The 14,337-nt window shown below is 44.4% G+C and overlaps 1 protein-coding gene across 1 annotated transcript; it reads right to left on the bottom strand.

Moving 5' to 3' along the window:
- Positions 1-8,827: 8,827 nt before the first annotated feature.
- LOC112079233 (catenin delta-2-like) lies at positions 8,828-13,851 on the bottom strand. Its single transcript, XM_024145238.2, has 2 exons — positions 13,756-13,851; positions 8,828-13,295 (listed from the first exon to the last, which is right to left on the bottom strand). Exon 2 carries the CDS (start codon positions 13,278-13,280, stop codon positions 12,975-12,977), a length of 306 nt encoding a protein of 101 aa, XP_024001006.1. The 5' UTR covers positions 13,281-13,295; positions 13,756-13,851; the 3' UTR covers positions 8,828-12,974.
- Between the last annotated feature and the right edge of the window lie 486 nt (positions 13,852-14,337).

Genomic DNA, 14,337 nt, shown 5'->3' with positions numbered 1-14,337 from the left:
GTAACAGTTACTGCTAGACAGAGCAGATAAAGGTGGTGCTAGACAGCAGCAGGTAACAGTGGGTAGACAGAGCAGAAACAGTAGGTAGACAGAGCAGGTAAATAGTGCTAGACAGAGCAGATAAGAGTCGTGCTAGACAGAGCAGGTAACAGTAGGGGCATTAGCAGGTAACAGTAGTGCGTACAGAGCAGGTAACAGTAGGTAGACAGAGCAGGTAACAGGTGCTTAGCAAAACAGGTAACAGTACTTAGACAGAGCAGGTAACAGTAGGTAGACAGAGCAGTTAACAGTAGGTAGACAGAACAGTAACAGTAGTGCTCAGACAGAGCATATAACAGTGCGTAGACAGAGCAGTTCAACAGTAGGGCTAGACAAGAGCAGTCTAACAGTAGGGCTAGACAGAGCAGCAATTGTAGGGCTAGAACAGACATAGTGCTAGACAGAACAGTAACATGCGTTACACAGAGCAGGTAACAGTAGCTAGACAGAGCAGTTAAACCATTATGCTAGACATATATTAGAACAGGTCATCGTATACATACAGAGTTAACAGTATTTATGACAGATATCAGTCAGGTGTCTAGATCAGCATAACAGTGTGAACGCATAACAAGTCGTAGACAAGCACGTAAGTCGGAGACAGAAGGTACAGTGTGCTAGACGAACGAAAGTAAGGTAAAAGAACATGGCTGACACAGTCGTGGCGAGGAAAGTTAACAGGTGACGAGCAAGTGCTGTAGCAAGATCATATAACAGTAGTCCTAGCAGAGCAGGTAACAGTGGTTGCATAGACAGCATATACATGGTGACAGAGCGGTAACAGTAGGGCTAGACAGCAGGATAACAGGGTAGAACGAGCAGTAACAGTAGGTACAAGCAGGTACAGTAGGCAGAGTACCGGTGTGCTAGAAACGTACTAGAGACAGACTAGGTAGATCAAACAGGGTAGAACATACTAGCGGAACGCGGTGTAGAGAGAAAGTCGGGCTAGACAGAGCAGGTAACAGTATGGAGAGCTAGGTAACAGTAGTGCTAGGCCGAACAGTAAGGGGCTAGACAGAGCAGGTGACAGTAGTAGCTACAAGCTAGGTAGAGGTAGAGAGAGTAAAGTAGGCTAGGAGCAGTCAGGAACAGTAGGGAGACAGAGCAGGTAACAGTGGCTAGACAGAGCAGGTTACACAGAATGAGAAGTAACAGTCGGGTAACAGTGGAGTACGTAGGTGACAGAGCAGGTTACAAGGGTAGACAGAAGAGTAACAGTGGTACAGACGACATGGCACCATATACAGTAGTCCTAGACAGAGAGTAACAGTAGGTACTGTACTAGACGAGAAGCTACAGTAGGCTAACGAGCATGTAACAGTGGCTAGCAGAGCAGCTAACAGCAGTGCTAGAACAAAACAGGTAACAGTGGTATACAGAGCAGGTAACAGTAGGGTTAGACAGAGAAGATTACCGGTGGTGCTAGACAGAGCAGGTACAGTAGTGCTAGACAGAGCAGGTAACAGTAGGTAGACAGATCAGGTAACAGTAGTGCTGGACAGAGCAGGTTACAGTAGTGCTGGACAGAACAGGGTAACAGTGGGTAGAACAGAGCAGGGTAACGGTAGTGCTAGGACAGAGCATATAACAGTAGTCCTAGACAGAGCAGGTAACCAGTAGTGCTAGACAGAGACTATATACAGTAGTCCTAGACAGAGCAGGTAACAGTGGTGCTAGACAGAGCATTATAACACGCTGGTGAAGAGCAGTAACAGTAGTGCTAGATATAGTACGGTAACAGTAGTTTTAGACCAGAACAGGTAACAGTGGGCTATACAGAGCAGGTAACAGTAGTGCTAACAGAGCAGTGTAACAAGTGCATAGACCAGATAACAGTAGGTAGACAGAGCAAGGTAACAGTAGGTAGACAGAGCAGGTAACAGTGGTGCTAGACAGAGCAGGTAACAATAGTTTTAGACAGAGCAGGTAACAGTGGGTGAGACAGAGCAGTTTACAGTAGTTGCTAGACCAGAAGAGGTAACAGTTGGCTAACAGAGCAGGTAACAATGATGCTAGACAGAACAGTATCGTTGTGCTTAAACAGAGCAGGTAACAGTAGTGGAAGACAGAACAGTAACAGTGGGTAGACAGAGCAGGTAAGGTAGAGCTAGACAGAGCAAGGTAACAGTAGCTAGACAGAGCAGGTAACAGTTGGTGCTAGAAAGAACAGGTAACATTGGTAGACAGAGCAGTAACAGTGCGGTAGACAGACAGCAACACGGTAGTGCTAGGACAGAGGAGGTAAACAGTGGTTCTAGACAGAGCAGGTAACAGTAGGCTGAGCAGACAGGAAGTGGCTACGAGCAGGTAACAGTGGGTAGACAGAGCATATAACAGTAGTTCCTGGACAGAGCACGGTAACAGTAGTGCTAGACAAGAGCATATTACAGTAGTCCTAGACAGAGCAGGTAACCAGTAGTTTTAGACAGACAGGTACAGTGGGTAGGACAGAGCAGGTAACAGGAGTGCTAGACAGAGCAGTAACAGTAGTGCTAGACCAGAGCAATATAACAGTATAGACAGAGCAGGTAGTAGAGACGGATAACAGTGGTGCTAGACGGAGCAGGTAACAATAGTTCTAGAAGAGCAGGTAACAGTGGTGTAAGACAGAGCATATAACCGTGGTATTCAGAGCAGGTAACAGTGTGCTAACAGAACAGTAACAGTGGGTAGACAGAGCAGTTAACGTATGCTAGACAGAAGAGAACAGTTGGTAGACAGAGCAGGTAACAATGATGCTAGACAGAACATGTATCAGTTGTGCTAGCAGAGCAGGAACAGTAGTGGAAACAGAACAGGTAACAGTGGGTAGACAGAGCAGGTAACAGTAGTGCTAGACAGAAGAAGCGTAACAGTTGGTAGACAGAGCAGGTAACAATGATGCTAGACAGAACATGTATCAGTTGTGCTAGACAGAGCAGTAACAGTAGTGGAAGATAGAACAGGTAACAAGTGGGTAGACAGAGCAGGATAAGGTAAGCTAGACAGAGCAGGTAACAGTAGGTAGACAGAGCAGGTAACAGTGGTGCTAGAAAGAACAGGTAACCGTGGGTTGACACGAGCAGGTAACAGTGGTGCTAGACAGAGCAGGTAACAGTGGGTAGGACAAGAGCAGGTAACAGTGCGGTAGACAGAGCAGACCACAGTAGTGCTAGGCAGAGCAGGTAACAGCTGGGTAGACCAGAGCAGGTAACAGTGGTGCTAGACAGAGCAGACAGTGGTAACGAGCAGGTAACAGTCGGTCTAGACAGAGCAGGTAACAGTGGTAGACAGAGCAGACCACAGTTAGTGCTAGACAGAGCAGGTAACAGTGGGTAGACAGAGCACGGTAACAGTAGGTCTAGACAGAGGAGGTAACAGTGGTTCACAGACAAGCAGGTAACACGTGGTGCGTAGACAGAAGCAGGTAACAGTGGGTAACAGGAGCAGGGTAACCAGTAGGGCTAGACAGAGCAGGTAACAGTGGTGCTAGACAGAGCAGGTACCACAGTGGGTAGACAGAGCAGACCACAGTAGTGCTTGCAGAGCAGGTAACAGTGGTAGACAGAGCAGGTAACAGTAGGTCTAGAACAGAGCAGCTAACAATAGTTCTAGCAGAGCTAGGTAACAGTGGTGTAAGACAAGCATATAATCTGGGTAGACAGAGCAGGTAACAGTGGTGCTAGACAGAGCAGGTAAACGTGGGTACACAGAGATAACAGTGGTGCTAGACAGATCAGGTAACAGTAGGTAGACTACACTGAGGTATATCTGTCCTGTCGGTCGGTTGTCTGTCTTTGTGTGGCTGGGGTTAGTGACCAAATCCAAAAATTGGATCAAAAAGCCCTTCTTACATCAGCTGATATCTCAAAGTGCTGTACGGAAACCCAGCCTAAAACCCCAAACAGCAAGCAATGCAGGTGTAGAAGCACGGTGGCTAGGAAAAACTCCCTAGAAAGGCCAAAACCTAGGAAGAAACCGAGAGGGGAATCAGTCTATGAGGGGTGGCCAGTCCTCTTCTGCTGCTGCCAGGTGAGATTATAAGAGAACATGCCAAGATGTTCAAATGTTACATCAATGACCAGCGTGGTCAAATAATTAAATCACAGTAGTTGTCGAGGGTGCAGCAAGTCACGCACTCAGAGAAATGTCAGTTGGCTTTTCATAGCCGATCATTGAGAGTATCTCTACCGCTCCTGCTGTCTCTAGAGAGTTGAAAACAGCAGTCTGTGACAGGTAGCACGTCCGGTGAACAGGTCAGGCGTTCCATAGCCGCAGGCAGAACAGTTGAAACTGGCAGCGCAGCTCCAGGGGACAGCAAGGAGTCATCATGCCAGGTAGTCCTGAGGCATGGTCCTAGGCTCAGGTCCTCCGAGAGAGAGAAAGAAAGAAAGAAAGAAAGAGAGAAAGAGAGAATTAGAGAGAGCTACTTAAATTCACACAGGACACCGGATAAGACAGGAGGTACACCAGATATAACAGACTGACCCTTGCCCCCCGACACAAACTACTGCAGCATAAATACTGGAGGCTGAGACAGGAGGGGTCAGGAGACACTGTGGCCCCATCCAATGATACCCCCGGACAGGGCCAAACAGGCAGGATATAACCCCACCACTTTGCCAAAGCACAGCCCCCACACCACTAGAGGGATATCTTCATCCACCAACTTACATCCTGAGACAAGGCCGAGTATAGCCCACAAAGATCTCCGCCACGGCACAACCCAAGGGGGGGCGCCAACCCAAACAGGAAGATCACGTCAGCGACTCAACCCACTCAAGTGACGCCGCTAAAGACAAACACAAAGTCCCAGAACGATTGCTATGTGTGTGTTTCTGTGTGCCTGGGAGAAGTTCTCTTTGTGATGGTTTACATAGAGACAGAATGGGGACGTCACAAGTTAGTGACTATGCCTCATCTGACAAGAACACACGTTCTTTCTCTCGCTCTCTCTCTCTCTCTGTCTCTCTCTCTCTCTGTAGGGGGTATGGGTTCACAGCAGGCTAAAACCAAAGACTAGTTTCTGCAACGGTAAAGAATAACTGTCTATCCGTGTCTCCAATTGGTAACACTACTGTACTGTCATGCTTCATTCAGGGTGAGGAGATTCCATCTGACAGGACACCTCATGGTGTGTACTTCTATGTGTGGAGTAGGAGGAGAGGGAAGGAAACAATGATGACATTTACTAATATTCATTGTGTCATATTCAAAAAGTAATAGCGGTATGATTGGCCTACTAAATGTGTCCCCTTTACTGTGGCATCTGGCATGTAGTGAACACCAGGCTAAAACCGCTGTTTAGGTCCAAACCATTCCCTGCCAGTCACAGCTTACAGAGGTTAGGTGCGGTGCATAGCAAGGCTGTTTGCCACTATTCCTCCATTCATGTTGCTATTCCACACAACAGAGGTTTTGTATTTAGCTCATCAGCGACATTAATCATTCCTATGGTATGCGCCCGACGCCAGGTTCCCAGGCAGAGCTCAAATGGAACCGTCAGGGTTTCTAACATGGCCCCAAACGAATCACACAGAGGAGTCTGGGCTCCTCTTTCTCACTGCCGCTGTCTTTCTCTTCTTTTAGTCCCCCTCTTCTCTCCTTTCTCTCAGCTACCCTTTCTTTCTCCCCCTTCTCTCTCTCTCGCTACCTCCCTCTGTCCTGCTCCGTCTGACTCTCTCTGTATCTATCTCTCTGCCTACCTCGGTCCTAAAGCGGATTAGAATTCTGTTTCTCATACATAATGTTGTTAGGTCTGTCTGTCTGTATCTGAGGCACACTGCTGAATGCTCATCTTTGTTTAATCAGAAATAGGTTTCGTTTCAAACCCTCTAGACTGAACCACCACACGTGCACACACACATATGTGCATGCCATAGGTGAAATTTCCATGGGGGATGGGGGGGCATGTCCCCCCCCCCAATATTCAGAGCAGTTTGGTTTGTTCCCCCCCAATCATTTATGTCAAAAGTGTTTTGGCTTGTGGGCCCCCCCAGATAGCATACAAACACGTCAAAAGCAATGGCAAAATGTGTAGAATTGCAGGAAATGAACTTTAACTATCGACTTTGGGTGCGAAAAAATGGTCCAACTCCTCTTCTTTCTCAATTTTCTAACAGAAATGGGGTGTGCCTTTGGTGGTTCATCGATGTGTCATTCTTGTCATGCGCACCATGACCCAAGTAGCTAGTTTGTTAGCTAAGTTTGCCACTTTGTAGCTAGCCAGTAACTCTTCCAGTAAGCGTTGACGTCATTCACAGGATTTGTCTTTGTACAGAAGTGGCACTTCTGTAGCCAAATTAATTTTGTTTTTTAAGCATTCAATGATCTGGTATGATGGTGTATTGATCAGTTATACAGTTTAAAGATGTTATTTTTAGCATTTTTGCCCAAAGTCAACCTTTAAAGTAACAGTTTTGTCCAGTTTTTCAACATTTCTATGAAATATTACCTGTAATTAATTACCCCAAAATTAGGTATGTTCAAAAGCAGCTTTTCTGTGTCGGAATGGTGTGGGTGGTGTAGACCGCTGTTTGGCCAGATCATCCTCTATGAGGAAATAGCAAGAATTTTTGTTTGAGATGTTTGAGATACAAGTTTGAGGTGGCGTTTTTGAAGTGGTTTTTCTCCAATTTTGCTTTGGCCACAAATATGAGCATAGGATGAGTCAACAACATTATCTGGGTCGGAGTTAACAGAATATTAACTTTTAAAAGTGAGATTTTTAGTGGACAGTTACTTTAAAACGGCATTTTCCCTCAGTCTCATGGCAAAATGTGTATAGAGTAGCAGAAAATTTGATTTAAAACTGCAAAAAAATATCCTCATGGCAAAATGTGAAGAAAAGCATGAGATGAGCTATAAAAAACAGCAAATTGTTCTCTGCCCCATGGCAAAATGTGTAGAATTGCAAGAAATTAGCTGTAAAATTGCAAGTGTTTCTCTCTGCAAAGTGTGTTGAGTTGCAGGAAGTTAGGTGTTGCCCCCCCCCAAAAAACAGTCTCCTCGTACCCACCAAAAATAAAATATTTCAATTTTTTGGGGGGGGTTGGGGAGGCCTTCCACTTATCCTTCCACTTATACTGTGTATAATTGCAGGAAATGTGTTTTAAAATCTAAAACTTATATGGGAGAGGACCCCCTGGACACCCCATCCACTGTTCGCCCCCCAAATATCTAAACCACAATTTCACCCTTGACGCATGCACATGCACACACCCATCCACACACACACCTCCTCTGTGCCCGAGGTTTGCCACGGCTCGATGGGCAGAGGCGAGCAGCAGAGCAGAGAGGAACAGTACAGCGTGGTACCATGTCCCCGGCGGTGTCTGTCTCTGCCGTGTTTGAGGCATAAAATGGAGGTGAAATTGAAGAGCTATTTTCATGCCACATTACCACCACCTGTGGGACTACTTTCTCTGACAGTGTCTAACGTGTCTAATTATTGTGAAGGGTAATAATCATGATAATACAGTTATCGCGGAGCACTACATTGGATCACAGCAAGGAAATGAGTTCTAGTCAACTGTCAAAGTGCCACCACCTCCTTCTTCTGCTCTTCTGAAACATTTCCAGGCTGGCTTTGTAAACAGGCACCTAGCTCTTTGATGAAATTAATCAAAGGTGACTGCAGGGGGAAAGTACCAGGAGAGTTAAAGGGTCTGTCTATATCTTGTCACTGTTGTTATTCATCTATAGAGTGGTATGTAAGGGATTATCATTCTATTTGAAACATGTCTATTACTCCATAGTCAGTGCAATGCATGGCTAGAATGCATCAGGTCTGTGGTTACATTTGTAAGCTATCCACATTATGACAGAGCCTATTTTCAGTTGGACATGTAACAACATGTCTGCTGGCCCATTCTCCAATGGAGGTGTTTATGAGTCCAGATGTAATCAGCTGCTTGTCAGTGGAGCCTGTCAGGGAGATAACACCATGTGGCATGTGATTTATCTGCAGGGCAGCAGGGAAATAGCTTTCAGGACGTGGACACACACACACACACACACACACACACACACACACACACACAGACACAGAAGTAGCAGGGAAATAGCGGTCCTGATTAGGATAAAAAACAATCTTAGATCTGGGTAAATGTGGTAGGATGTGATAGAAAAGGATTGGCCCAGGTTGGGTTAAAATGATGAACTACTGTCTAAACATCCTCTGTACTTATGCCCCGGCAACTCAATGTTTCTTCCAACCTCAAGGGAGTTTTTAATTGTCACTGTCGACCTTGGCTTTCACTTTTTGAAGAAGTTCAAGTTCTCTTGAAAGTTCAGTGACTTATATGACTTTGAAAAAGTACCAAAGTAATTAATCAAATGTGAATTATAAAAAAAAATCTCCATGACTTAGCTGGTGAAATAAATGTTGAATAGGTAGAATAGATTGCAAAGAGTCTTTTATTTACCTGGTGTTAAAGGTAGCATCCACACTCAGTAAGGTCTTCTAATAAGCCAGGACACACGATATCACAACGCGCACCATAGTGTCAACATCATCACTATCATCAGCTAGGTTCTGTTGGTTCTGCTACGTTCCAATATCCACTCTAGCCTACTGCTTAGAATGTATGGCCAAATAACTAGTATGCAATGTGGATATTGGAACCGAGCTGTCTTCTCAACAGGGGGTCCAAACTTTATCATCATCGTCATCATCAGTACAGTCACGTGAACAGAGTCATATTGTACACGTTTTTTTTCTCTCCATAAAACATTGTTGCTTTTAGTAACACCGACACCTGCACATAAAAAGTATATATATATATATATATATATATATATATATATATATATATATGGAATGACATCAAACACATATAAACCATGTGTTTGATACCATTGTATATATATATATATATATGCAGTGTCTTCAGAAAAGTATTCACACCCCTTGACTTTTTCCACATTTTGTTGTGTTACCGCCTGAATTTTAAATTGATTAAATTGTTTTTTTTTGTCACTGGCCTACACACAATAACCCATAATGTGGAATGATGTTTTTCAATTATTTTTTAACAAATTAATAAAACATGAAAAGCTTAAATGTCTTGAGTTAATAAGTATTCAACCACAGGAGGTTGGTGGCAGCTTAATTGGGGAGGATGGACTTGTGGTAATAGCTGTTGTGGAATAAGTGGAATGGTATCAAACACATGGTTTCTATGTGTTTGATGTCATTCCAATAGTGCCGTTCCAGCCACTATTATGAGCCGTCCTCCATTCAGCAGCCTCCACTGTATTCAACCTCTTTGTTATGGCAAGCCTAAATAAGTTCAAAAGTACTTAACAAGTCACAATAAGTTGCATGGACTCCCTCTGTATACAATAATAGTGTTTAACATTATTTTTGAATGACTACCTAATTTCTGTACCCCACACATACAATTATCTATAAGGTCCCTCAGTCGAGCAGTGAATTTCAAACACAGATTCAACCACAAAGACCAGGGAGGTTTTCCAATGCCTCACAAAGAAGGGCAGCTATTGGTAGATGGGTTAAAAAAACACACATTGAATATCCCTTTGAGCATGATGAAGTTGTTAATTACACTTTGGATGGTGTATCAATACACCCAGTCATTACAAAGAAAATCCTTCCTAACTTAGCTGCCGGAGAGGAAGGAAACCGCTCAGGGATATCCCCATGAGGCCAATTGTGAAGTTAAAACAGTACAGTGTTTAATGGCTGTGATAGGAGAAAACTGAGGATGGATCAACAACATTGTAGTTACTCCACAATACTAACCTAATTAACAGAGTGAAAAGAAGGCAGCCTTCCAAAACATGCATCCTGTTTGCAACAAGGCACTAAAGTAATATGGCAAAGCAATTAACTTTTTGTCCTGAATACAAGGTGTTATGTTTGGGGCAAATTCAATACAATACATTACTAAGTACCATGCTCCATATTTGCAAGCATAGTGGTGGCTGCATCATGTTATGGGTATGCTTGTAATCATTAAGGACTGGGGAGTTTTTCAGGATAAAAAATAAACGGACTGGAGATAAGCACAGGCAAAATCCTAGAGGAAAACCTGATTCAGTCTGCTTTCCACCAGACACTGGGAGATTAATTCACCTTTCAGCAGGATAATAACCTAAAACACCATGCCAAATCTACAATACAATTGCTTACCAAGAAGACATTGAATGTTCATGAATGGCCAAGTTACAGTTTTGACTAAAATCAACTTAAAAATCTATGGCAGGGGGCCTCCCGAGTGCCGCTTGAGGTGTCACTACAGACATTACAGACCTGGGTTCAATCCCAGGCTGTGTCACAACCGGCCGTGACCGGGAGTTCCATAGGCTGGCACACAATTGGCCCAGTGTCGTCGGTTAGGGGAGGGTTTGGCCGGGGGGGGGGGGGGGGGCTTTACTTGGTTCATCACGCTCTAAGCGATGCCTTGTGGCAGGCCGGGCGCCTGCCAGCTGACTTCCGTTGTCAGTTGAACAGTGTTTCCTCTGACACATTGGTGCAGCTGGCTTCCGGGTTAAGCGGGCGGGTGTTAAGGAGCGCAATTTGGCGGGTCATGTTACGGAGGACACATGACTCAACCTTCACCTTTTCAGAGCCCATTGGGGAGTTGCAGCGATGAAACAAGATCGTAATTGGGGAGAAAAAGGGTGGGAAAAATAAATACAAATAAATAATCTGTGGCAGACTTGAAAACACATTTGACAGGGCTGGAAGAATTTCAAAAAGAATAATGGGTATAATGTTGCACAATCCAGGTGTGTAAAGCTCTTAGACTTACCCAGAAAGACTCACAATCGTTGCCAAAGGTGTGAGATATTTCTGTATTTCATTTTCGACACATTTGCAAACATTTCTAAAAACCTGTTTTCACTGTCATTATGGGGTATTGTGTGTAGATGGGTGAGAAAAAAAATATTTAATCCATGTTGAATTCAGGTTGTAACAACTAAATGTGGAACAAGTCAAGGGGTATGAACACTTTCTGAAGGCTCTGTATATATAGATTTGTCATTCATTCTATATGTCAGTCTAGTGAATTTTGCTTTGGGTTGTGTTTTGTAAAATCTGACTCTTATCTGGAGGGATGCCTCTTCTTTCAGACATTGATCAAGACACACACCCAAATGCGCACATGCACACACACACACACACACACGCACACACATACACGCTCAACTAACATAGGCAGGTCTGTTCATTTAAGAAGGAGACGTACGTATCCCTTTCTATAGTGATACCCCTCTGTAGGTAGTGTATAGCTTACTCCCATCAAAACACAGTTAGGAACCAAAGCAGTTACAAACAAGAGAGAGAATGACTGGTCATGGTCTGTAAACGTCAACTGAGAGTCGCATACATCCTCCAGTCTAGGGCTGGAACCAGAGAGGGCAAAGTTTGGCACAATGTCACTTCTCTCTCTAATGTACAGTGGTGGTACGTACAACCTAGTAGAACGTCTTAGAAAGCAGAAGGTTGGTTCTTGTACAAGGGACAGATTGTATCATGTAACTGTGGATGACAAAACCATCTTCAAAATAAAATATCAGAGTGTGGAAACGGAGAAACAAGAAACATATATTTCAAATATCTACATCTAATTGTTTAGGCAGTGAAAAAGCAGTCTGTCAAGAAGGAGTGTGGAATGATGTCATCGGTGTTGTAGTCGGTCTTGAACTGCTTTGGACAGACATTTTTCGTGATCAGAGAACAGACAATACTGCTAGTCAACCACTGGCAGTTCGAACAGATGTGGTGTGGGAAAGGGAGACAGTGATCATTGATAGACATTGTTCCAAATGGTGTGTGTTTTCTTCTGAGCCTCTCCTGTTACAGACTAACAATATGCAGTGGTCGGTCGCTAGTGACTCGTGTAATATACACAATACCACACAAGTCTCTCAACTGTCACTGTACTGTACTGTACACCAAAAATACTATACATCCACAACTTAAAAAAATACAAATAAAAAATATGTGAAAATAAAATGGCTGGAAGAGTCTTCTTGAATAGAGGACATTCCATAGAAAGGTGAAAGTCAGAAGTCAATGTAATGAATGGGTGGAAAGCTGCTCCCTTAGTTTTTCCTGTAAACATCCACTCCTGCCTTGAGCTTGGTGTTTTCCACTCATCCCTCTCTCCCTTCTCTGTTCTGTTGCTTTTCATCCCGACTGGCCAAAGAACCCTCACCGCCACTCTTTCTCTCCTCCATTTCTCCTCGTCTCTTCTCCTCCTTTCTGAAGGTCAATGTAAGAGCCCTCCGTCATCATTCACTTGTTTTCTCGCTTTCTTTCCGTCAAGGCCTTCACTCTCTCTTTCTCTTTCTTTCCGTCAAGGCCTTCACTCTCTCTCTCTTTCTCTTTCTCTTTCTTTCCGTCAAGGCCTTCACTCTCTCTCTCTCTCTTTCTCTTTCTCTTTCTTTCCGTCAAGGCCTTCACTCTCTCTCTCTCTCTTTCTCTTTCTCTTTCTTTCCGTCAAGGCTCTCTCTCTCTCTTTCCTCTGTCTCTCTCCCTCTCTCGTTCTTTCTCTCCCTTTTGACATATCCATACATTCACTTTCCCAGTGGAACAAGCTTTGAACAAACTGAACTGGTAGAAAGAAAATGTATTGTGGTATTCATGCACATGCAGTCTCTCTTCACGCCTCAGTCCCTAACAACCCCCTGGCACCTCCCTCCTCTACCCCCTCAATCTCTGCTGCGGTTAGTAACTAATATTAACCTCCCACTCCCACTCCCACCTTACTCTACACCAGTGTTTTCACTCCCAGTCCTGGAGAGCTACAGGACCATGGAGGCTTTTGTTCCAGCCCAGCACTAATAAACCTAATATCCTAAAAACAACTGTTCATAACACTTCAATTACTTGAATCAGGTGTTGTTACTGCAAGGCTGGAGCTAAAGCCTGCACAAGCCTATGTCTCTCCAGGACCAGAGATAAGTTGTGACTCCTGTCTCTAGACCCAGGAGTCAGGCGAAGCCGGGTAGTGGCTGGTCTCGTAGTTGAGTTCGGAGTAGGGCCGGGATGCAGAGTAGAAGTCCACGTAGTTGCCAGTGGATTTGAGGCCCAGGTGCATCCGGAGGTCAGTGGCAGCCTGAGACGGGGGCTGGGGGAGGGGCTGGTCTGGAGGCTCGAAGAAGGAGTCATCCAGCATGCGGCCGGGGTTCTGCGGCGGAGGGAAGGTTGGAGGGAGGGATGGAGGGAACGTGTCGTAGTCTTTTATAGGTGTAGAGGAGCAGTCTGCCTGCGGAGCTATGGTCATGGGCTGAGGAGGGATCTGGAGAGGAAATAAAAACTCATCACACCTCAGAAACTATACAGTTAGTTTCATCTTCCAAAATTGAGGCTGTATTAAGTTTACGTTGACACATTTCACAGAGCCGTTTAATTGGTCTAACTTCATCTGAGGTGATAAGATAAGGTTTTTAATTGGATAAGCGCGGGGTGTGGTTTCAGGTTTCCACGGTTTCACGCTCTCCAGTTTGTGGGCGGGGCATTGGTGAAGATTCCGGAACACATCAGAGCTTATCAGAACCTCCACCTTCCTGAAGACGCAACTATGACAACCATCACCATGGCACCAGATGCCAAGGAGGTAACTTGCTAACAAGACGTGCCATAAAAATCTGTGCGTGTCTGTGTGTGCGTGCAGCAATGTTAGTGTGTGTGTATGTGCATGCCTGCATGCACATGTGTGTATTTGTGTGTGGGTGTGTGTTTGTAGTACTGTAGCTCACCTGGTTGTGTTTAATGTCGTCATTAGCAGTTACATAAGATTTCCGGAACAACGTGGATGTTCCACAGGAGATTTGGACTGAAAGAAGAGAGAGACGGTGTCAGAGAGMGAGAGAGTGTGTGAGAGAGAGAAAGAGAGAGACGGTGTCAGAGAGAGAGAGAGTGTGTGTGAGAGAGAGAGAGAGACAGTGTCAGAGAGTGTGAGAGAGTGTGAGAGAGAAAGAGAAAGACAAAGAGAGCGTGTCAGAGAGAGAGACAGAGAGAGAGAGAGGGAGAGAACATTTGTGAGTGTAATGTTTATTGGTATTTTTTAAATTGTTTATTTCAATAGCTTTGGCAATGTAAACATGTGTTTCCCATGCCAATAAAAGCCCTTTGAAATGAATTGAGAGAGAGAAGGAAAGAAAGACAGAAAGAAAGACAAAGACTGAGAGAAATAGATGGAGAAGAAGTGTGAGAAAGAATAAGTATATTAAAGAGAGAATGTGTCCTTCAGCCTGAAAACATGTCAGAACTTCTGATGAAAACACCATCAGCCTTCAGCCTGAAAACATGTCAGAACTTCTGATGAAAACACCATCAGC

This window comes from Salvelinus sp. IW2-2015, unplaced genomic scaffold, assembly GCF_002910315.2.
Source record: "Salvelinus sp. IW2-2015 unplaced genomic scaffold, ASM291031v2 Un_scaffold7296, whole genome shotgun sequence".
NCBI classification, from domain to species: domain Eukaryota; kingdom Metazoa; phylum Chordata; class Actinopteri; order Salmoniformes; family Salmonidae; genus Salvelinus; species Salvelinus sp. IW2-2015.
Note: the sequence above shows the minus strand (reverse complement) of the source record. Positions and strands in the feature narration are given on the sequence as shown.